The sequence below is a fragment of the Alligator mississippiensis genome, chromosome 1 (genome assembly GCF_030867095.1).
Source record: "Alligator mississippiensis isolate rAllMis1 chromosome 1, rAllMis1, whole genome shotgun sequence".
In the NCBI taxonomy this organism is placed as follows: domain Eukaryota; kingdom Metazoa; phylum Chordata; order Crocodylia; family Alligatoridae; genus Alligator; species Alligator mississippiensis.
This window is the reverse complement of record NC_081824.1, coordinates 388,423,303-388,448,729: the sequence shown is the minus strand read 5'-3', so window position 1 is coordinate 388,448,729 and position 25,427 is coordinate 388,423,303. Positions and strand designations below refer to the sequence as shown.

Here is a 25,427-nt window from a genome sequence, read left to right as displayed (position 1 = left end):
CACTGGAATGGGTTACCCAGAGAACTTGTAGAATCCCCACATCTAGAGATGCACTGATATATTGGTCCATATCAAACTGGCAGTAATAAAACAGGAAGACTGACGTTAAAATCGGCAAATCTGCTTTTTTGGCCAGTGTAGCCCATGTCACCAATAAATGCCACATGCATGCACTCAACTGCAGCATGCACATAGTCAGGAATGCAGTCCAGCAGCTTAGAGAGCAGTGACTGGCCAGTAAGTCTGGGAGGAGGAAGGGGTGTGGCGGGGGGGGCACAGTGAGGGAAGGAATTGGGTTGGGGCAGGTGCTGCCGAGTTAGGGCACATGATAGGAGCCACAGGAGGCTCATCCAGAGAGCCCAGGGGGAGGAGGAGGGGAAGGAAGGGAGGCTCCCGCTGCTGTGCACCCCCCCTGGGGGAAGGCACAGGGAGCCTGGATTTTTGCATGGGGAGAGGGCAAGCTGCCTGCTATGGGCTCAAGGCCAGGGGCTGTACTGGTCTCTTCCCAGTAGGGGGATTGGTCAGGCAGCAGCAGTGCTGGGAGAGGGGCCAAAGGGTGGGCTACAGTCACCACAAAATTCCCTGTAGCCCCCCTCAGCACTGCCACCACCTGCCCTGCTGCTGCTTTCCCTGAGCACCACTGGTAAGAGGCTGATGCAGCCTCTGGCCCCAAACCCATATCAATCAGCCTGCCCTCATCCCACACACATCTGGGGGGCACATGCCCCCCCATGCCTCCCCCAGGGGTGTGTGCAGTGACAGGAGCTGCTCCCCTTCCCCACCCTCCCATGTCCCCTAGATGAGCTGCCTGCAGCTGTCACACGCCCTGCCCTGGCTGGGCAGCACCCATCCCGCTCCATTCCCTTCCCTCACTGTGGGGGCCTCCATCTGCCCCCCATGCCCCCTTCCCTCCCCCCCCCCCCCCACAGACTTACTTGCTTGACACTATTGTCCAAGCTGCTGGGCTGCATATCAGCTATCGGACTGGTATCGGCCAATATGGCTGGTTAGTAATCAATCATTGGTATTGGCCAAAAGTCTTTATCAGTGCACCCCCATCTCCATCCTTGGAGGTTTAAGGCTCGGCTCAACAAAACCCTGGCTGGGATGATCTAGTTGGGGATGGTCCTGCTTTAAGCAGGAGGTTGAATTAGATGACCTCCCGAGGTCTCTTCCAACCCTAATTTTCTATGATTCCTGGGCATTTAATTTTGGTACATATGCTCCTTACATGGTACATAACCAAGGATTCTGGATTCCACTCCAGGAGGCCTAAAACATGGAGGTGCTACAGTACTTAAGTCCTTTACTGGAAGTAGTCTCAAAGTACTAGAGGTTTCCAAAACTCCAAAAATTGTCCTAACCCATAAGTTGCAGGTACAACTCAGAAGATGACTGCTTGAATTTAGTGTCACAGTAACTAAGAAAGCTGTCTTTAAAAAGAACCTTGTATTAACCTGTAGGTTAATATCTAAATAAGTCACATGGAAAAAAAGAAGAGTAAAACAAAGAATAGAAAAGCTATTTTACCTGGGTAATAATCTTTTCCATTTGAGACTGAGTCATGTCTGGGATAGTGATTTTAAGGAAATCAACAATATTCTCAAAGGTCTCACATCCCATTATAAGTGCTTCCTGGCTGCTTAGTAGACTCAGTGCTACTTTAAATATGACTTCTGTTCCTTGAAGAAAAATAATGTCTAAAAAATAATAATTTTTGTAAGTATCCAAAGGCAAAAAGCTGAAGTCAAGCAGTTTTTTTTTCTTTAAATGTTTGTAGTGGAATATATAATCCTTATAAAATTTACTGAAATTTGATAACTTTAAGAAGGAAAATGATCAATACTTGCTTCGTCTTGTTATTTTAACTATGTTTTCTTCATTATTGAAGAAAAAAAAAAAAAAAAAGATAATTTTCATCACGAGTGTTAAACAAAAATGTTGTATTTTCAATGCTGCAATTCTTTAGCTGAAAGGATGTCATGTTTACCAGACAAACACTTAGTTTTGGGTGTTGCAGTTTAAGACATTGTGAAAGGCATTTGAGTACAGTCTGCATTAAAGAAATGTTAAACCAAGACCAACACATGCCATTCACACTTTATTGGGAGCTGATCCTAAAATGAAGTAAAACTCTTATTCTGTTACACTGGTTTTACTCTACTGTTCACAGATAGCTAAAATCCTACTTAGTTACTGGAAAGTAATCTTATTAGAATGCTAAATATCCTAGACTCTGCCTTCAATTCTCTTATTTTGATCAGCACAGGTTGATCCACACACCCATATGGAAAAACCCCGACTTCAAAAATCAACAAAGCTTTCATCATCAACTTGAGTGGATCCAGGTGGTCCCAGAGGAATCAACTGGCTCCGAGTGGGTGCAGAAGTTTGTCTGAACATATCAGATTGCAGTATCAGGAGCTAAAACAGCTTCTGGAAATATTTTTGTTGTAAATCTAGATGATGTACCCAGCTGTGTTTATTTAACAAGAATGATAAGCCACAATTCTCCCTCAGAAAGGACAGTTTCCCAATTTCACATCTACCAAAGCAATAAGACAAAAAACCTTAAAACAAAAAGCAAAATAAAACTGGAATTCTTGAACACTTATTTCTAGCAGCAAAAATGTAACCACCACCCCCTTGAAAAAACTCAGCAACTACCATTGCTACCCTCAAAGCTAAGATTAATATAAGCTTTAAAACTATCATTTCCATTTCAAAAATGAAACCCCCTATTAATTTGCCCCCATATTGGAGCAGGGGGCAGGGGAGAAGACATGCAAGTGAAGACTATTTTTGGTACAAAAGCAAGAAGAATGGAAGAATACAAATTTGACTTAGACGGTTGAGTGGGAATCCACAAAAAATTATGAGACAGAAGGATAAGAAACAAAGCTATGACCTTGAATAATGGAGGAACTGTAAAATATAGGAAATGGAAAAAATGGTTCATAAAAGCTACAAGGCAAAAACTGAGAGAAATTCCCATTTAAGATGCATCAGATTGTGAAAGAAGTTTCTTGTTAGCTATTTTACACAAACCAAAATGCTGCATGAAAAATAGTTAAGTCATTTGGTGAAAGAAATTTGAAGTTAGTCTTCCTAGTAACATACAAAAATCATTGCCATTTTGATCCTGTATATACTTACTCCTTGGGACTACTTGTCCAAGGAGTGGAAAAGGCCCTATAGGACTATCTAAAGAAAGTTAAAAGTACTCATACATGTGTGGCATGGTAGGAGGTACAGCTGGGTGGATCATGCATTAATTCCAATTGTGCCTTTACTGCAGTGTAGAAGGGCCCTAAGCATATTATACAAATCCTGCATTTAAAGGGTTTAGTTTAATCAAACACTCAGAAAACCCCCCAGAATGCTTAATCCTATTTTTCCCATATTAATAAACAGACCCTTTGAAAGTTTCATTAAAAAAGGATGGACCTCTTCAGATATATAAACACTGGGGGCTTGATCTCTAACTAGACATATGGGATGAAATGATCATTGCTACTGGGTTAAGTATCTGCTGTTTGATATTCAGAAGGAAGGAGATGCTTTTAAAAACTGTAGTACAAGTCACCCCTAAAAGTTTATGCAATTAGATCTGTATACTGTTAAGTTAGCAGCTAATGGAACAACTCTGCCACTTAACTCAGTTAGATACTCAAATTCTACACCAAAATAAATCAAATTAACTGGAGCTGACAGCTAAAATAAACTGTTGCAAATTTACCTTTTAATGGAAGTGGGTAAAGGTAAAAAAAAAACAAAATTTTTTTTCCTTAAAACAGGGCTGTCCAGCTTCTTAGTAACGAGGCTTCACATGGCAGAGAATGCAGATGTCATTCCCCTCCTCGCCCGGCGGCAAGCTCCTTCAGCCCTGTATGGGCAGGCACTGCTCTCCCCCTGCCCCACAACCACTTCAACTGTATCCTTCCCCATTTCCAAACCCAATTGCCTCAAGTTATTCTTGTTCACTTCAGAACAAGGCATGCTCTCTTCCCCCCACCATCTCTTTGGATGCAGATTTCCCCACTTGCATTGCACTGTGGGCTCCCCCTGCATTGTAAGCTGTACCAAGTAGTGCTGCCCTGTCCTACTTGGGGCAGGGGCACAAAGAGCCAGAAAAGGAAGGGGAAGCCTGGAGATCCTAGCTGTAACAACAGCCTGAGCAGTGAGAGGAGCAGCAACCACCAAGGGAAATCTAGGGCCACAGATTAACTCTTTACAGGCCATCGGTTGGACAACTCTGCCTATAAGTACAAGGCTCAGTACTGCAATAAAAGTAATCTCTCTTACCAAATACTCTGGCTACGAATCCTAATGGAAACTGAGAAGCAAACAAGGTAAGAAACCAGGGTGCAGCATACAGACTGGGGCTAATTTCATTCTCTTCAAGATGGTTGTACAGGTCTCTGTGATAATCATGGAGAAGTCTTGACAGCTGATACATCTGAATCTATAAATAAAATTGAGAGAGGGAAATTGAAAAAATAAGGGGGAGGAAAAAGGCTTTTTAAACTGTTCATAATTCACTCCAGAGGGATCCTATCTAGGATAGACAGTTCTGTAAAAAAGTGACATTTAAGGCAATATATCTGCCATCGGGCAGTTCCTCTATACCTGGTAAGGTAGCAAGCAGCAATCCTGACCACTGATTAATAAAGCATGACCTAAAATTAAGGATTCACAGATTCAAGCCAGAAGGGATAATTAGGATTATTTGATATGCCACAGAATTCCAATTCTAGCATTTTAATGGAATTTAAGAGATTGCTATGAAAAAGAGCACTGCTATACAATACCTACAGTCAAAGATAAGAAGTTGTAAGATGTTACAAGCCACTATTCATTGGTAAAATAAAATAAAAATACTAAAACAGCAAAACATTTCCTTTTTATTTTTCTAGATCATCATCCAGCAAATCACACACAGCACAGACTTTTCTTCCTCTCTAAACAACAGGAAGCAGAAATCTATTGTTTACCTGTCAGGCCCAATTCTGTAGTTAACAGTGTCTTACATTTAACATGAATCCATTCCTAAATGAGAAAGTGACTTGTCAGATGCAGTTACTTCCCCGTGTTTTTATTCCCTCCAATTGACAGCACTAGAAACTACTTTGTACAAGTCAGACAGCAGTACATACAAACACCTGGGCAGATCACTTTATGGGGTAGCTCAGTCTACATGCATTTGGATTCTTAGCTCCTTGGCCAAAACTGCTAATAAGTACTAATTCAGATCACAATTTCTATAATAAACGTACTAGGAGCTAGATGAGAATAATTCCACAAAGTTGCTTGAACCATTTTGCAACTACCTTCTGCCACCATCCTAGATTCAGAATTAACCAATGATCTATATCATTTGTGATGGATGGGTCTGGGGTAAAAAAGGAATAAGGAACTGGCAATAAGAAAAACATACTTTAAAAACATTTAAATATCTACATGAGTTAGGAGCCTAAACCCCTTTGACTTTCATAGAGTTTTAGGCTCTTAAGCACTTAAGAAAACAAGACTGATACATTTACTAAAATTTTCAGAAGCACTTCTCCAGAACTCCTAGAATGCTATAAGCAGTGCTATAGGGGAAGATAATCAAAAAATCATCAGTAATCTACAGAAATGCACCATCTCTGACCCTTTATGAAGAGAAACAGCTCAATTTTTAATGTGCAATATTATTCAAGTCTTAAGAAAGGCTTAAAACTATGTAAGTTCTCTAATCCTGTTGAAAACAAGGATTTGGCTCCTAGCTATATGTCCCTTTAATTAGACATAAGTTCTCCAAGTCAAGGGATACAGCAGCAGTAGTCAGGTTCCCCAACACTGCGTGGTCATCCCCGCCATCCTCCCCAGATAGGCCCTGCCAGTCCAGGAGCAGGTGCAGGGATGGGGAAACTGCCTACTACTGCTGCCATCCATGGCTGAATCTAGTTCTGTGTACAGCCATTCCTCACAGCCCTAGCTGGAGTGGGGCTGTCCCAGCTGCTCCTGCAACAGCAGGCAGGTCTCCATTAAGTAGAGAGGACAATGGGGTAGGAAAAAGTAGGGGAGGGGAGATGCTGCAGAAGAGAGAAAGGGACGGAGTGCCACAAAGTGGAGGGTGTGAGGGAAAGGATGCTTATCAAATGTGAGGACTTTAAGAAGTCCCCAGCTGCATAGTTGGCCAGCCTTGAAAGCTAGAAATGAGGGAGTGTTGCTACTCCTGTAGCCCCAGATTGCTGCTCCTGAATCCCTTTTTAAAAAATCTTCGATTTGCCTATGCCTCTTGGGGTACGTAAAGAAGTTAAAAACAAACAAACAAACAAAACCTCAGCCATGCCCCCATCCTGGGGGGATGCTTTTTTTTTTTTTAAACCCTGCCCAGCCCTTCTACCACGGGGCTATTTTTGCCCCTCCGACCCCTCCCACCACCCCCCAGATGGACAGCTCTCCCTGCTGACCAACTAACCCCCCAGAACCAGCAAAATAACCCCAAGCCCAACTGAAGTAAGTTAGAGTAGGATTCAGCTCCACCTGACAGGGGGCTAGTTTTAGCCTTCTGATCCCTCCACTGCAGACCTGCTAGCCACCCTGATCTGCTACCCTTCCCCCCACCCTTGCCCTCAAGCTGGGCTCCTGGCATTAGTGAACACTGGCACCAGGAGCAGTTTGCCAGATAGAGGGAGGCTGGGATAGTGGGTGGGCTGGTGGGAGTGAAGAGGCTTTGAATCTGCCAAGTCTTCTCCCCCCCCCCCCAACATTGCTAGTTCTCTCAATCCCAAACCCCCTGGACTCTACCTCCAAGATCCTGCTAGCCCACCAAGCCCCCCTCCCCCCCCTGCAAGATCCTGCTAGCCTTCCTGATCTCCTCCCTCCCCCATTCTGCCTACTCCTCCTCTTACCCTGACTTACCTTAGATTGTGTTCCCAGCACCTATCTAATTATGAAGTTAGAGTTTTAAAATGGCCACCCAATCTAACTAACCTCACAAGCTTCAGTGTAACATCTGTATGCACCCTTACTCTATTTTCAATGGTATGATTTTCATAATAGAAACCTACTCAGACATGTCCAGGCAAATTTAGGTTCATCACAATGCAATGTATTGCTGTGTTACAAGGGTAGAAAACTAGCCTTTTGTTCTCTATTTGAACAGTTACTAGGCGACTTAAAATTATTGCTATCAATTTCCTACTCAAGTTTCACAAACAAAAACCTCCAACATCATTATTAAATTTCTCTTCCTTCATTTCTCACTTACAAAAAGTCCTAAACCTCAGACCTATCTTTGACATTTACTACCAGTTGCTGAGGTTTCCAGTGCTTTAAAAGGAACACGTTTATTAAATTGGACAGATGCATGGCATCTAAGTATGGTACAATCCTTGAAATATATGAGTCACATTTCATAATGAACAAAACAGTCTTACATTCCTTCTGAAAAATATATGAAAGACAACTCCCTTACTGTTGATTTTGCTCAGATCAATCAAAAAGTAAAAAAGGAAAGACCAATTTAACAGCACTTTTTTTTAAAGCCAAAGATTTCTAAAAAGCTTGAAATATTATTTTCCTGTCTGTTCCTCAGACAACTCAAAGTGAAAAATAATGTGAGAACAAAAACAAAAACACAAAAAACCCACCAAAAAAAAATAAAACCCTGAATGTTGTCTTTGAGTTGTAGAAAGAGACAAATTAGGGTCGCCTATGGCACAGAACCACCAGATAAGCCAGGTGAAGTGTACAGATATATAGTTTAGAATATATTTTTACATGCATTTAACTTTATAACTTGATACAGGTAATCCAGTAATGGAAAAATCAGATTAGATCAAAGTGTGATCTGTCATACATTTAAAGTAATGTACACTCTCAGGCAAGTGACTGCTTGCCTTAATTCCAGGGATTGTTAAACACAATAATGAGTTATTTCTAATGTAATCATGTAATATCAAAAAGATGCAATTCAAACTTAATAGAATTTCTGCACCAGGTTGAAAAATTTCAGAAGTACCACAGTACAGTGGTATTTTAGCAGTCCAAGGTACTAAAAAAAAATCCAACATGTAAATGTCTCTAATCTCACATTAAAGAATGCCCCGCAGGTCTGCAAGGGTTGTCAGTTGTAGCCACAGGTCTGCAAGGGCACTAAATCCTGAAAAGCAGATCAATTTTAGCTATAAAATTATTTTGGGAGTTTAGATTGGCAGTCCTAGCTTTTCATGTTTCCATTGAAACACATAGTAGATAGTTAACTAAGTTAGAGGTGTGGTGTTTATATTTCTGATGTTGCTTTTTCTGCCATTTACTTCCATTATTACAGTGAGTAAGAATCCTACGAATACTTTACATGGCCACTGGAGATCACCATTGATCCAAGTTTACAGGAGGCAACTTGGTCAAAATAAAATCTATATACTACTCCTAGATATAATCCATGTATGACTTCTGCAAATTTTCCCATAGCACAATAGTCCAAGAAATGAAGTTCCAGCCTACACTACAACTACAAAGAACCTTAAAACCACCAAAAATATCCAATTATATGCAGGCTTTGAGATGCAGCCAATATCGTCCAAAAGACTAAGATGAAGCCAAGCCCATGTTTACTTCGTATATGTAAAATAAATGAGTAGTATAGAAAAAGTAGGTCAGATACTCCCATCTACTTCTCATAACACAAGAAAAAAGCCATTTCTTTCAACTGAGTGCAATATAATGTTACACAGTATATAATTAAACATATGGAGTTCATTGCCCCAAGGTAACTGAGGTCAACATTTTAATCTGGAATTTAAAATAGAATGGATTTTTTTTAATGAATTACTAAAGAAGCAGATAGTTATACGCACAGGGATATTTTTAAATGGAAATGTAGAAAATAAGTTTTCTACCACAGTGCTATAAGATCCCTTTAAAGGGTGCCACTGGAGTCATGCAATATTAGCACTGTTAGGCATGCAAACACCTATATGATTCACAAGATAGATGCAGAGTCTTCAATTAGGAATCCATGATGTCAGAGCCATTCCAATCTGTTGTGGTCCAAGTTTAAAAACAATTGCTTTTTTTTTTTTTTTTTCTTTCGACTATGGGAAGAGTGAAAACTAAGAGCTGGCATTTTCCAAGAGGTGCCCTTGAATCTAATGGAGGTTAAGAACCACTAGCATATAGAACTCTGACACTTGAAGGATAAGCCAACCAATTTATGAGCGTTAGGACTAATTTTCTTTATAGGATACCTGCACACGTTTGTTGACCTTCTATGATCTTTCTCCGTCCCTTCCTTTTTCAGGCATCCTGTAATGGCCACTGCAACAGCAGTGACAGGAGACTGGATTAAGTGGACTGCTAGTTTGAAGAAGATTTGTCTGGAAGGCTTAAGTTTCTAAATTTCTCGGTAGGGGTGTCTAGTGGGAGTGGTGGTGGTAGTGGAGGGCGTGTTTTAATTAGGAGCCGTTCTTGGGAGCTGCTCTAATTAAAATGCCCTCAGTGTCTCATGTAGTCAGCATCCCATGCTTCAAAACAGTGGTGGGGGTGCTTTAACTAAATGTTCATTCAATGAGCATTAGTTAAAGTGCCCCTGCTGCCATTTTAAAATGAGGGAACACTAGATGCATGTGATGGTGAGGTGGCTGGAGTGTTGAAATCGCAACTCTTTGGCCCCTGAAATCCAACTCTTTGGTCACCCCTGCCTACCACCACTGTCCTGCGCCACCGCCACAACCCGCTTTTCCGCAGCCAGTTGCACGTGAGGCTCTGCAGGCTGCTGACAGGCCTTGCACCCGCCCAATCGCATGCTGCCCATTAGCAGTCTGTGGAGCTGATGGGCTCCTGGGAGATGGCAGCGGCATGGGGAGGTGGGTGGTGGCCACCCAGAGGGGTGCCTTCTTGCTGTTGGCTACTGACTGAGGGCAGTGGCCCGACAGCCAAAATCAGGAGAGCAAGCTGGGGTGGGAGGGCAGGGAGGCACCAGGGTGTGCTGCATAGGACTGGCAGTGCCCGGTGCATCCCTCCACTAGGTAAAGAGGTGACGTGTGGGAACATGCTGGGGAGATGCCACCACTTCGCCCCAGGAGATGCTCTGTCCCCACCTGCCTGTGAACCCCCTATGACCTTTCCAAGTACTCCTAGGGGTATGCATAATCCCCGGTTGGCAATCCCTACCCTAGGAGACAAGAAGGCAAATTAAGCACATCAGAAGTTAACACTAATCAGGTGCTGTGGGAAACGGATCTGAGCGCTCCTCTTATTTTTTTCCCCCCCCCCTTTCTATTAATATTTCTTCAGCAAGTTTTTCCATGCTTTTCCACTTCCCCCCCCTAGACTCCTTTTACCACATATAGAAGGCAGGAGGAAACATGGGTGAAGGAAATCAGGAGAGGAAAAGAACAGAAAGGAGTATTGAAGAAAAGACCAGTGAAGAAAGAAACCAAAACAAAAGGAGGTTTCCAAAAGGTAAGTTTTAGGTGTTTGGATAGAAAAGGTTCAAGGGAAGTTAAGTGCTGGTGCATACATTTGCAAAGGAGAAATACAGACACCTTAGGAGACTAGATAATGACTGTATGCCATGGTTTTGATAGGGATGATCCTGCCTCGGACAGGGAGTTTGACTAGATGGCCTCTGGATGTCCCTTCCATCCCTACTTCTGTGACCTTTAGTAAAGCTATGTCTTTCTTCCCCACTGTGGCAACATCCCATCCTAACAACATGCAACTTTTACAAGGTACTAGAGCACAAGGACAGCCTCTAAGAAATTTCACTGCAGCTTCAAGTGTGGTTTACTTCAGGAGAAAGGGTTAACTTACCTGTAGTGACATCATGTCCGGCCTGTACTGTTTACGGAAGCCCAGGTCATACATGAGGAACTTCAGCATTTCAAAGGCTTGCTCTTCACTCATGTGCAGAAGCAGTACTCCAGCCACAAAGCTGATACCCTGGCAATAACCCACTTCCTTGTCCAGCAAAGAATAAGCTTTCAGAAGATTAAAAAGTGACAGCTGTCCTGCTCCCAACTGGGCAGAAAAGTAAGGATGTGTGGGGAATGTCCTTCCTGTTGTAAGAAAGAGGTATTTATGGTCAACCTGCTTTTTAATTCGGAGTTCTCGTATGAGAACAGGGACCCATTAAACCCATCTTCTCTCTCTCTGTAGGCTGTGAAAGCTTTCCCCCCCCCCACTATACCTCTTATCAAGCCTTCCAGGAAAATATTCTTGAAAATGGATTTAAAGTTGTGAAATGGGTTTGGATAATTGATCAAACTTTCTGACCAGGGCAAGATCAAAAAGTTGTACTGAATAAAACTGAGAATTTAAAAAGCACCCTTTGCTGTTGTTTCTAAGCACTGTAAAACTGTTTGTTAAATACCTTCTTATCCCTCCCCAGTACCTGCCCTCCCCATGCACTCTCACCTTTTTGTACTGGCATGTTTAAAAGCTCATTTATTTTGCCAAAAAGTTATGCCATAGATACTCTAGGGGCTTGGGTTGAGATAAAGGATCCTGTTCTGCAACCCCATCCATTACAGTCTTCAGCAACAAAGCCCAGTTCTTTAGCTTACTTTGCAAACAACAGATTTATTCATTCACTGTAGAGGCTCCCAGCCATTTATCTAGGGCTTTTGTCTTAGTGGATCATCTTACTTACAACAACATTTAATATTTCTATTTTACCAATGCCTCAGGTCTTCAAATCAAGATCAGGGCTCGTTATGACAAATGCTTTATAACGTGCATAGAAAAACATTAAAACTGCAGTGTTCTCTGGGAAAAGCTAAGACAAGTAACATACATGTGGCGAGAAGGATAGGGAGAGAGTATGATCCTATTTCATGCCATTTATATAGCAAATAATACTTGGGGGGGGGGGGGGTCTTTTTTTTTTTTTACCCAAAGAAAAAGTTCTTCATTCTCCTCCCCTTTTGTTTACTTTTCCCTTGTCATCTCTCTCCAATTACTCTCTCATCATGAAGTCAACTCTTTCTTCTTTTCCTATAGGCCTATTCCTGTTCTCATCACTTTTTAGGTGCAATCATAGCCTTACTGAAATCAATGGGAGCTTTGTCACAGACTTGATATTGGAAGAATCATTAAAGAATTTAATCTTTAAAGTTTGTAACTCACTCTTGCCCCATTCCAGCCCATTTCCCCATCTTGCTGCAGTGAACTTTCAACATAACAAACAATTGTAAGTTTGCTTTTTCAGAATCCTGTTGCACATACAGCAATAGAAGTTCAGGACACACTGTCGATACCAACACAGAACATATGTTCATAGACAGTAGCATCCATTTCTGTGCCAACACTAAAAATCACCACCAAAATTTGGGTCAAAATAAGCATGTTTCCACATCTCAGCAAAGACGTGAAACATCCTTTAGAATATTTTTCAGCCACACCAAGCATACCTAGATCTACAAGAATAGCATGCTGCTGAGCAGTCAGTTGTTTCAGGAGCTCTTTGTAGGAGATGTCTGGAGGTTGTTGTTTGCTTGGGAGTCTGTGTCTTACACGGTGCTGTACAGCTAGGAATTGCCAGATTTCTCCCCGGCGGCTCTTTGGTACACCTTAAAGAAAAAAAATAAGTAGGCTTTGAGCAGGTAGGCTACTGACTTCTGTTTTGTAAAATGTTAGCATGCACTGCCCTATATTAATATCACATAAAATACAGACTGCACTAAATCCATTCTGAGGACTGACATGGAATGGTATATAAGCTGTATGCCAGCACGCAGTATGGTGGTACATTTAGGAGATGCATCAAGATACACTTATCTTCTGGAGATAGGGGGCTCATGCTGCTTAACCTCAAACCATGTATTAAATCTTGAGGTACCACATGCATTAAGGAAAGATTTCCAAAAGCACTTTTTGAAAATCCCATTTTAAAGTTGCAAGATGTTCGTTATTGACCTTCCACAAAAATATCCCTTTACAGCTGAATTTAAAAAGCATTAAGAACTAATAGTGTTATAATATTTGCTAACTACAGAGTATGATTCACCATAAATCAGCACAGAGTGATCCTGAAGTCAACAAATGACGTCCAGATAAAATCCTAGAAAGGAGGCTTTAGTAAGGGATTTTATGTAAATAGTTTTTTCCTTTTCAGTCTTTTTTGCAGCTCACTGACAGTTTATTAATGAGGCATTTTTCCTTTGTTCTATTTTTCAAATACATTTCACTTCTTTATTATAAAGAATTTGGGTTACAGTAGTAAGTTTTTAGTTCTCGAGCAACTAAACTGATGGTGTGGGATTCCACACCAAATTCATGACTATTATGTGAAGGAGGAAACAATGAGGTGCGGCTCATCTGTATCCACACTAAGAGTGGCCCCGAGTTCCTCTCACAATTAAGCCACAGACTGAGGGAATCTTCTACTGATTTCAAAGTAACAAATCCAGTGCGTTTGCTCAAGCTATCAAGGCAACAATTAAGTCCAGATATCTTGGATTCAGTTCCCACAGATGTCTTAACTAGAGGGTTATGCTGCTACAAAGTGGTGGTCTATCAGGCGTTTTTTCTTGAAAGCAAATTTTCCTCAAAGCAAAGAATGAACTAAAGTCAAGCCTTAGCATGCAATCCATAACAAAGCACTGTAGTCCTCTGCCCCCACTGCCTAGTGATTTGTTATAGAGGTTTATAAGTTTGCTGCAGTCCGAGTCAAAGAACTGGGTTCTTCAACCTGAAGAGGTGAGGCTCTTATCTTGCATAAAGCTCCCCTAAAGCTGAATGACTCAGAGACATCACTTCACATGAGTACAACTATTCATTCTTCTACACCATGAACTCAGCTTCTTGTAAAAAGTAATGAATTTTCTTACTGCAAAATACTTTTTTTGGTTTTAATTTTGACAGGGTTTTTTGGGTGCTTTTTTTTTTTTGGATAAAGACAAATGGACAATTCCCAAAATGTTCCAGTTAACGAAATCACACATACATACCTTCTTTAAGAGTGGCATGAATATCTTCCATATCGCATCTGATTTTGGCTCTGCAGTTTAGTAACTTTTTATCCCAGATATTTATGACATCTTTCTGACAAGTACCAACTTCTTCATAGTCCAGTTTTACTTTCCTTGATTGGAGTTCATCTCTGCTTGCTGGAATACAGAATGTGGAAAAAGAGCATGAGAGACACTAGACCATAATCAGACACCACTGATCACAACGCAGCTAAAGGTCCATCTGAAGAGATAGATTTTGTTACTACAGAATTTGCCCTGCATTAATGGATAAGCTGTACAAAACTAGTCTTACCTGTACTGTTATGTTATGCTACTATGGGCCAATTTGATTTGTGTTGCAAAACAGTGTAGGGAAGTTCAGATAGTATAAGGAAAGAAAAAAAAAAAAAAAAAGCTGGGGAAGTAGACAGGAGGGCAGCTCTTCACTTCCTTTCCTCCCAACTGCATCTGAGCTCCAGAGATGTTTAGCCGCATTAGTTTGAAATCAAACATAATAGTGCAGGGTGACACCAAAGATGAAGTAGGTTTTTCCCTATACTGTAAAAGCTTTTCTTTTTCTGAAACAGCTAGTCCCTGAAGTGCCACCCTGCCTTACCTTCTGCCTGAACTTTGGAAAGCTTTTCAGAGCGAAATGAATATTTTGCAACATATGGAATTCTAGTAATACTCAAACTTACATTAATGGAAGGAGGTATCATCTGTTAGTATTTCAAAGGCATTTTCCCCAAGTCTGCTGATGATAGAGGGGTTTTTATTAGATCTCTTCTGTGGCTAAACATTCATAGCTCAGAAACAAAGCATTTAATGTACTTCATCAGCCAACATGCCATACACAGGATAAAAATTAGTATATTTACTCAAATACAAGATGAGATTCTCCCCTAGCCCCGCCTTTAGTTAGTATAGAATGGGGGGGGGCCCTATACCATTATATATTCATATACAAGGAAACCTTGCTAATTACATTAGCTAGCATTAAACTGCTACAAAAGCTGCATGTGCTAAGTAATGGAAACCAACTATGAAGTTGATTAAATCCAGCCAACAGTGAGCAGGACTATAACACGCATGGCCCCACCACAAAAATGGGTTAGTTCAGCCCATCTGAATAAGATATTGTACTGCCCACTGCACTCAGTCCCCCTCAACACCATTTTTTCCAAGTCATGGTGAGCCACTGCAGTGCATACATTTCAACTTCCTCTTCACTTCCACAGCTGAGCTGTGCCTTTCTTTTCCATTTCTAATGGTCCCCGTTTCTTCACCAGCCTCAAAATGGCTGGCAAACAGCACAAAACAGCAAACATCCAGACAGTTCACCCAGAACCCGGTTGCCCCTGCTCTCATAGGATTAGGGTGGGCCTGCCTTCCAAAGGACCAGGTTGCCCTGTGCCTCATCTGCATATACATTTTTGGAGGATCCCAGGATTTCTAACAAGAACGCCTGGTTCAAATCATGAGTGGGAGCCTATTAGTACATGGATCCTTGGGGTGGGGACACAAAGTATCTGGAGTACACACACACAAACTTTGATCATTTGACTGGGGTACATACTGCATGATTTCAAAGAACCTGTGATAGATCTTTAAGCCTCATGTTTACCACAAGCTATGTGAGAACGTTACGTGGTTCTCTCAGAAATCTTACATCTCCATTTGCTACGAACAGGGATTCTGCTTTTCTCTGATAAAAAGATCCCAAATTTTTGGGTTAAAAAAAATGTAACCCAAAAATCCATGTTTTTCCATGATTAAAAAGAAACACTACTAATATATGGATATATGTATAATGGTGTTTCATAGATTCATACATGTTAGGGTCGGAAGGGACCTCAATAGATCACTGAGTCCGACCCCCTGCATAGGCAGGAAAGTGTGCTGGGTCTAGATGACCCCAGCTAGATGCTTATCTAACCTCCTCTTGAAGACCCCCAGGGTAGGGGAGAGCACCACCTCCCTTGGGAGCCTGTTCCAGACCTTGGCCACTCGAACTGTGAAGAAGTTCTTCCTAATGTCCAGTCTAAATCTGCTCTCTGCTAGCTTGTGGCCATTGTTTCTTGTAACCCCCGGGGGCGCCTTGGTGAATAAATACTCACCAATTCCCTTCTGTGCCCCCGTGATGAATTTATAGGCAGCCACAAGGTCGCCTCTCAACCTTCTCTTGCGGAGGCTGAAAAGGTTCAGTTCCTCTAGTCTCTCCTCGTAGGGCTTGGTCTGCAGGCCCTTAACCATACGAGTGGCCCTTCTCTGGACCCTCTCCAGGTTATCTGCATCCCTCCTGAAGTGCAGTGCCCAGAACTGCACGCAGTACTCCAACTGCGGTCTGACCAGTGCCCGATAGAGGGGAAGTATCACCTCCTTGGACCTATTTGTCATGCATCTGCTGATGCACGATAAAGTGCCATTGGCTTTTCTGATGGCTTCGTCACACTGCCGGCTCATGTTCATCTTGGAGTCCACTAGGACTCCAAGATCCCTTTCCACTTCCGTGCCACCCAGCAGGTCATTCCCTAGGCTGTAGGTGTGCTGGACATTTTTCTTCCCTAGGTGCAGCACTTTGCATTTCTCCTTGTTGAACTGCATTCTGTTGTTTTCTGCCCACTTGTCCAACCTGTCCAAAATCCTGTTAAAAATTTTCCTTTTAAAATCATGGAAAAATGTGGATTTGGGGTTACCTTTGTTAATCCCAAAATGGCGGGGGGGGGGGGGGAAGCGAAGGAGTGGCAATCCAGAGAAAAAACAAATAGGATCTCTGCCTATGAAGTGCTCAGGTACTTGCCAAATTTAAAAGTGACAAACTGAAGCTGGAAACAGCAAGGCCTCTATCCACACAAAGCCAGATCAGATCTTGAACTTGCCACCACACCCTGCTCTGGAAATAAGCACTACCTGATGCTTCAATGAAAAACAAGGAAAACTTGGCAAAATTTTGTTTGACAGATCATCTACTTAAGCCCCCATCCCCCAAACACTTAACACTATTCTAGAGCCTGGAACTGGTTGCCCAAGTAGCCAAAGAGACATAAAATTATTGTAAAAGAAAGTAAAATTCTTCATAACAAAAAGATTATTTGTTATTCACAGGAAAAACTGTTTGAAAAATTTAAGATGCAAGAACATGGCAGGTGTACTGTAGAAAGGCACTGAGCTTCATTCTTGCATTTGTATTCAAATTAGTAGGTGCTATGACTCCACAACCAGTCCCTCTGAAACCAAAGAAACCATAAGCATAACCACCTAGCCGGAATAAGGGCAACAAAAGAAAATCAGATTAATTACAAATGCAGTTATATGCTACCATAGGATGTTATGCTACTGTGTAATGAGAGCAGCCTTTACACCTTCAATATTTAAAAATTAAAAGTATTCTTTTGTTGCTTTTCAATTCTTACCTTCTGCAAAACAAACAACTATTAGCATTTAAGTCTCCTCGACAGCACAAGGAACAGAGAGAGAGATTCTGTTAATATTTTTTTATCATCAATACAACTAAGATGAGATGTTTAGTAGATAAGTACCAAGAGCCATTTCATAAATGGGGAAAAATGTCAGATCTTAAGAACAAGGCAATAAATCCATTAAAAAAAAAAAAAACATTCTATGAATGCGCAGCTAAAGAATCCGGCTGCCAATAGAAATTTAGGTTTTTCCTGCAATTATGTTTATAATTCCAGAAGATGGCAGGGTCAATTGCCGCTTTAAAAAAAAAAAAAAAATGGGCCAAGCTTAATGCATGCCAGCTTTAAACAAGTGCTATCAACACAACACTAATCTCAACCAATGAACAAAACAAAACATGCGTGTTGGCAAGATCTCCAGAAAAAACAAATATTCTTTAGGTCAAATTATCCCATCTCGTGCAACATTAAACACAGTCTAAGCTTCTCTATTAAAAAAAAATTCCCGTGTTGATTTTGTAATATTCCAGCTCCCTACACTTACAGCAGGGCATTTTTTAGTGAAAAAACTTCACAAGTCTGAGAACTACTGAATTAAAAATTAGACTCCCATTAAATAAATGCATATTACTCTAGTCTCTCATTGCCTCTTTACCTGACCAAAAATGAGCATTTAGGATTAAACATTAACTAAAAGAGAGGAGTACCAGCTCTATGATTTTTGTAGTCTGTACACTACTTCTCTCAGCCATTTTATTCTCAGGGCTTTTAGAAGTCAGATAGGATTTAACTGCATGCAATGCCTCCGTATTGGATTTCAACTTGCATCCTGGCCCAGAAGAAGTTCAAAGAATATGAAGGAGAAACTAGTCACTGTAGCAGAAACCTTCTCTCTTCCCCAAATGTAGACTGGCAGCTTGCAAAAAAAATAGCCAAGAATAAAAGATTTTATTGGTCAGTCATCCTCCAGCAACTAAGTTAGTGGACATTCCCTTATACATCCTAACAAGCCACCATAGTTTCTCAGCTGATACTTATCTGTAAGAGGGGCTAAGCTGGAAAGGCAACCTGTTATGTGCCCAGGGTATGTATAAAGTTCCTGCTACAATATTTTTCTTGCTCATTCCCTTACTGTGTCCCGATTAATATACACTGCACTAAAGAAGTAGAGAAAGAGGCGAGAAAGACTTTTACAAATGAGGATAAAGGAAGTCTATAATAAAATAATGCAAAATAATACTAGGCTCCAGAAAGATTAAATATTGCAACAGGACAAGACTAGAAACCACAAATAGTAACTTTTTAAATTAAAACCAAGAACACATTTAGCATTTTAAATGGCTGAGATGAATCAGATATATTGTTACCTCTAGAAGTTTTATATGTATACATCTGGATGTTGACTCCTACCTTTTGATTAGCAGCTTTATAAAAAAGGTCACAATTACCATCAAAAGGCTAATATATTATTAAAAATGAGTTAGCTACACAAAGATGCCAGTTTTTCCATGAAGTCCTGAACACTCACATGATGATAAAAAAAATGGGAGCATCTAAAAAATTAATATTTGTGAAAATGTAGGTCTTAACTATTTCCCAGGTGGGAAATGGAAGGCCGCATACAATACAAGGAGCATTTTGTTTGAAACACTAAGTACTTTGGAGGCCTACCACTTCTCCCCATAGCTTGTAATGATGATACAAAGAAGTGGACACGCCGGAGGGCAGGGAACAGCTGCAGGCAGACCTGGATAGGTTGGACAAGTGGGCAGAAAATAACAGAATGCAGTTCAACAAGGAGAAATGCAAAGTGCTGCACCTAGGGAGGAAAAATGTCCAGCACACCTACAGCCTAGGGAATGACCTGCTGGGTGGCACAGAGGTGGAAAGGGATCTTGGAGTCCTAGTGGACTCCAAGATGAACATGAGCCGGCAGTGTGACGAAGCCATCAGAAAAGCCAATGGCACTTTATCGTGCATCAGCAGACGCATGACGAATAGGTCCAGGGAGGTGATACTTCCCCTCTATCAGGCATTGGTCAGACCGCAGTTGGAGTACTGCGTGCAATTCTGGGCGCCACACTTCAAGAAGGATGCGGATAACCTGGAGAGGGTCCAGAGAAGGGCCACTCGTATGGTCAAGGGCCTGCAGACCAAGGCCTATGAGGAGAGACTAGAGAAACTGGACCTTTTCAGCCTCCGCAAGAGAAGGTTGAGAGGCGACCTTGTGGCTGCCTATAAGTTCATCACGGGGGCACAGAAGGGAATTGGTGAGTATGTATTCACCAAGGCGCCCCCGGGGGTTACAAGCTAGCAGAGAGCAGATTTAGACTGGACATTAGGAAGAACTTCTTCACAGTTCGAGTGGCCAAGGTCTGGAACGGGCTTCCAAGGGAGGTGGTGCTCTCCCCTACCCTGGGGGTCTTCAAGAGGAGGTTAGATGAGCATTTAGCTGGGGTCATCTAGACCCAGCACTCTTTCCTGCTTATGCAGGGGGTCGGACTCGATGATCTATTGAGGTCCCTTCCGACCCTAACATCTATGAATCTACACTGTATCATCAAAAGTTTTTCACTATGGCACAAGTCATTATGCTATGGAAATTAAACATGGAAAGAAGGGTCCATGTTTTAAGTAGCAGAGAAAATCTGCATTAATACAACAGGGGAATAAATCCCATGCAGAATACTGACATCCCTGAAGGTAGCTGTTCAGGATATACACTGTTGTATAGTGACAATAAACCACTATGAGAAATGGATCTCTTATTCTTACTACAAAAAGGAACCTTAATATATAAAAGTAACTAAATGCATGTAGTTTCAGAAGAAGAGGAAAGGAAGCCTGATGTACTTGTCTGCAATGTTACACTTTTGTAACATCTCATGAAGGAAGTCTAAATATTTTCAAGAATTCAAACTTATAGGTCTGCCAATTTTAGTCATAAAACGACAAAAAATGGAATGATATTTCAAATCATTGTCTGCAACGTCACATTGTTTTATATACACGGTAGCACTGGCTCAGACTTCAGATGAGGGCAATAACTATTTGCTATTTGGATCTCTGAAAACTAGCCCCACCACCTCTTTGAGGGGTCTAACCTTCCAGCTTCTGGTTTTCTTTTTCCATTCGAAGCAACAGGATTTGCTGATGGATGGCTTTTCTCCACAGACTCTGCAGCTCTTCTGAATTTTTTCCCTCTCCAGCCTTATCTGGGATATCCTCATTTTGCAGCACAGGAGAAAGAGGATCCTCCTCCAAGGGTGGAGCAAGAGGAGACAGTGGTAACAATTCATTCCCCTCACGGCCATCTGAAAGAGTCACGCAGTTATTACTGGAAATTCAAAGATTATAGTTGACATGCTACATACAGTAAATACTATTTGTATTCTCACCTTCAACAAAAGGCACTAGTTTTTAAAGCAGGCCTACTAGCATTGTTTAATATCAACTTCAATGTTAGAACCAAAGTCTCAAGACACTCCCTCCTTCACAAAATTCACATGAAGAGGCCCATTAACAATGACACTACCTATTCAGTATTGTTGTGCTTGAAAACTTCCAGGAGTCAAAAAGCTTAACAACTGAAATTGACCTCGGGTTACATGGAAACATGCACACTTTTCTCTGCTAACATGCAGTACAAGTGTGATCTATCAAGAGTACCTTTGTAACAAATCCATGGTTGTGAAGAGTGACTAGAGCTATAATGACACGCCAAAAAAATGTTTTAAAGAAATTTCTAAATATGCGATGATGCATTTAATAGACAAGTACACGAGAGCTGCCAATTACTGGGTCAGACCATAGGTGCATGTTGCCTAGTATCCTGGGTCACACAGTGGCAGAGTGGATGCTGAAAGGGAGAGAGAAACAGATGACGACCAGGGTTTCTTCCACTGTTCCTCTTTCACTTTAAACTTCCAGAATTTAAGGTCCAGGAAGTTAATTCAAAGGCTGTACCCTTAACTCCCGTACTCAATAGCTACTGCTCTCCCTTTCCTTCAAGAAAGTGTCTAATCCCTTTTTGAATCCGACAAAATTGTCAGCTTCCACAAAATACGGTGGCAATGGAGTTCCACACTATGTACATGTTGTGTGAAAAAAAAACAAAACTTCCTTTTGATAGCTTTTAAACTACCTATTAGTCATTGTGACCCCTTAGTATGTGCATTCTGAGACAGGTATTTTGTAAAACAGGGTGGGCAGGCAATTATTTTGGCTGGAGAGACACTTAATGAGTTTTGGTGAGGTTTCGAGGGCCATGTTGATAGCCCCATCCTCTGGTCATCTTGGGACCAGACATCCGACTCCTAAGCCCTGACCTTTGCCATCAGAAGTCCCTCCCCTTGCCCCAGAAGTACTCCGGGGGGGGGTACCTTTGGGGGGTCTTTTGAAACTGGAAAAAAAGAATCACACGCTTAAAAAAAACCCCCAACAACGACAAAAACCCAAATATCTACTACAACATTTTTTTTTTTTTTAAAGTGTCCCGATTTATGTACATTTGTATAGTACCTCTAGAGGCAATTTCATAATACCCCAAAATGTGATCTTCCTCTTGTATATTGTGCGTGTGGAGGGTAAGGGGGGGGGGTGCAGTGTGGGTGGCATGTTAGGGTGCCAGGAGCCACAGGAAGTCCCACACCATCAGGCTGAGCTGGCTCCGTACCATCATGTGGTGCTCCTGACACTAGCCAGGAGTGGCACATGGAGGCATGAAGCCAGAGTCCCGAGAGCCGCACAGAGCAGGGCCATTGCTGGTGGTCCTCCCCCACCCCTCCCTCCCTGAGTTTCCATTCTCGGATGGAGGGAAGGCTGGGGAACAGCCAGTGGGGGGTGGTGCCAGGTAGGCCTTGCTGCTGCCGATTCCTGCCACCGGCTCCTCCTGCTGCTGGTGCCTTGTCAGCTTTTAGACAGGCAGCCACCAGCAGGTAATAAAAATTTTCCAAATTTTAGAGGAGCCCTATGGGTCAGATAGAACGGCCTGGTGGGCTGGATCTGGCCCACAGGCCGTATTTTGCCTGCCCTTGTTGTAAATCCTTATGTCCCTTCTCACGCATCTCTTTTCTAAGCTGAATAGGCCTAGCTTCTTAGTCTCTCCTCTTATAGAAGCTGCTCCATACCACTAATCATCCTTGTTGTCCTTCTCTAGTTCTTCTGTACCCTTTGAGGTATGCTGACCAGAAACAGGCACAGTATTCACAGTGTGGACACACCATGGATTTATAAAGGGGCATAAGGATGCATTGTTTTGTTTCCAATTCCCTTTTTAAATTATCCTTAACTTTGTTTGTCTTTTTTGATGGCTGCTGATTACCAAGCTGAGTAGTTACAACTATAAGCAGCAGAATGTTTACAGTACAGACCATTAAAGACAGAAAATTGTCAAAATGTTAACTTATTTTCTGTAAGCTACTTTATACAAGCAGGCTATATTACAAAATCTGCAGACTGAGAAAGAGTACTCGTTTGTTTTTTGCTGATTAAACCCTCCCCCCCCTCAAAAAAACCCAACAACCCCCACAACCACCAGTTATTGCAGTTCACCTTTAACAAACAACAGCAACAAAATGCAAATAGCTCGCTTCCTCTAACAAACTGTCCAAAACAATAAAAATATTCAAGATTTATCTTGACAAGACATTTTTTACAACCAAGGTTTGGCACGCACATTGTTGCATTTAAAACTGTCCTTTGTACAACCTTGCCCAGTAACATGCAATAGTGTATATTTAGTTAGTTCTCTTTAAAAAAGACAAACCTGGGTGTTGCATCTTAGCAGGAGATTTGTTCATTGGTGAAGCTACCCGCAGGAAGATCCGCTGCCGCCAAGAGATGCGGCGGGGGGTGAGAGTGACCCCGACGGCATTTAGAGAGTCATTGCTGCACACAGATAAAGTCCTTTTCCTTCCCTCCCCTTCACTGGAAGGAAAAAGAAAAACAAAGGGCCACAGATAGTGTCAGATTGAGAACAAGTGGATGCAGGTTTGTTTAATATACAATAGAAGCCATCAGGGCAGTTTCTGAGTTAGTATTATGGAGGCAGAGCAGGTTATGATCTACAGGCACAAACTGCAAAAAAAAAAATTTTTATTGTGACAGACAACACTGAAAAGTTCATTTCATACAGCAGTCCTGAGCAAGGATTAGTATGAGGCATATGATGCTCAGCCAGAAGCTCAGAATTAAAAAGCTAAACTTTTCAAAATGTCCTTTTGAAAAAGCTAAGGGACAGTTAAGTGCAAGAAAATAAATGAACATTTATCCTTCAAAAGGAAGCAATTTGTTTTCCTTTCAGCCATACATCAGTTTTCCCAAGTGTGATCTGATGCAACACATCAAGATGAAGATATTGCCCAAACATAAAATCCAGAAGCTCATTTAAGGCATTACGGCAAATGTAATCATGAGCTCAAAAGGTGGAGGACTGTAGGGTAGGTGGGTCAGAAGCCTCTTGCTATGCTGCCACTCTCTTTTCCAAGCTGCAGGATAATGGCTGATGAAAAGAGAGAACAAAGAAGTGTGCCATGTGCACAGCCCTACACAAAAAGGGAGCAGCCTGTGTGCTCTCTACCAGCACCCACAGCTGGAGGAACAGAGTCTTTTCAAGCAAGAGAAGGGACACATCCCATCACAGTGACCTAGTGATCTTAAGGACTAATCTAGTAAAAGGGCCACAATGGTGTGGCTGGTTGGCAGATCGTGCTGCTGCAGGAAGGGGCTGCAAAAAAACAAGGAGGAAATATGAATGCAGACAGACTTATTGCATCTTTCCACTCCAGTACTTAAGCATCTAGTACCGGCTGTTGCTAAAGAGCAAAGATTTCAAAAGGCCTTAAGCCATTTAAGAGCTTATGTCCTGTTGACTTTCAACAAGTATAACTTTTATCCCAAGCACTGGGAGAAGTTGTTGGTCTAATCCAATATAACAGCAAATGGCAAACATCCAACATATTCTTAAATAATCTTTGGACAACTCTTTTGCATCTGATGTGTACCTATTAACCTCATTTGGGACTTATAAATGGCTTGCAGACACCTACAGCTTAACTGCCTGAGACATGCCAAACAGTTCTCAATCAACCCAATTTAGGAAGAGGATTACTTGGACAAAGCACTCAGAGAAACGGATAGAAACAGAAGCTGTCATCTCCAACGGATTGATACATCTTGTACCTAGAACGTGACTACTATCCTGAGAGGGGCTCCAGGAACAGGTGCAGCAGTGAAGGAGGTGGCAAAACAGACTATTCATTTAGATAAGGATTTTGTATTTAACATCAAATTAATACATTAAAAAGCAGAGGTTTCAAACATATGGCCTCTAGGCCATAACTACCCCATGGAAGCCATCCAGCCCACATGACTGCTTGATGACTGGACTTGGCCAACAAGGCTCATTGCTGCTCCTGCCAGAATCACTGCAGCATCAGTGTTAATCCTCATAGCTGCTGTTTTCAGCATGGCTTTCAGCCATTTAAAAGCTGCTTGCATCCCCACTCCTTCCCTACCACCCCCATTATTCAACCTGGCAAGCAAGAGGGGAGAAGGGTACACAAATGACAGCAGTGTTTCAGAGTGATAAAACAGCGTCTCTGGCAACCGTAGGGATTGCTGCTACCACTTGTGGGTCATTCAGCCCATGGGAAAGCACTGTCATCTGCAGCCAGGCCATGGGACACTCAACTCAAGGGCTTACTGCAGAAACACAGCAGCCCCTTATTGGAAAGGGATTCCAGTCATCTTCCATTGGTTGGGAGAGGATGACTTCCAGGAGTGGGGGACAAATTTTCTGGTAGGCATGCCAAAACACCCTTCAAGTGCCACTAAGATCCCCTTCTCCTGTCCAATCAGCTGCTCTGCTTTCTGCTCCCTGCCCCATCTGTTGCTTTAACTTTCTACTCCCTGCTCTGATACTGTGCTGTCTGCTCTGCTCCTTCCCGTCTGCTGTGCTCCACACAGAGGTGGCCCATGCCACTTGTGGCATGCACATTTCAGGTAGTCCAGAACAGGGGTGGTCAACATACTATGGGGGTGGAGGATGGTGATGCAACAC

The 25,427-nt window shown here is 42.0% G+C and overlaps 1 protein-coding gene across 2 annotated transcripts in view; it reads right to left on the bottom strand.

The window, feature by feature from the left end:
* Window positions 1–25,427, bottom strand: part of TBC1D4 (TBC1 domain family member 4) — a 166,589-nt gene that overhangs the window by 6,608 nt on the left and 134,554 nt on the right. The window contains exons 11-17 of one of the 2 annotated variants that reach the window (XM_059721015.1): window positions 23,133–23,293; window positions 20,470–20,679; window positions 13,944–14,102; window positions 12,405–12,563; window positions 10,807–11,051; window positions 4,306–4,465; window positions 1,531–1,700 (exon numbers count right to left, since the gene is read on the bottom strand). In XM_059721015.1, the coding sequence (XP_059576998.1) occupies window positions 1,531–1,700; window positions 4,306–4,465; window positions 10,807–11,051; window positions 12,405–12,563; window positions 13,944–14,102; window positions 20,470–20,679; window positions 23,133–23,293 (1,264 nt within the window). The remainder of the gene's footprint in view (window positions 1–1,530; window positions 1,701–4,305; window positions 4,466–10,806; window positions 11,052–12,404; window positions 12,564–13,943; window positions 14,103–20,469; window positions 20,680–23,132; window positions 23,294–25,427) is intronic. The other variant, XM_059721052.1, reaches the window with a different exon arrangement.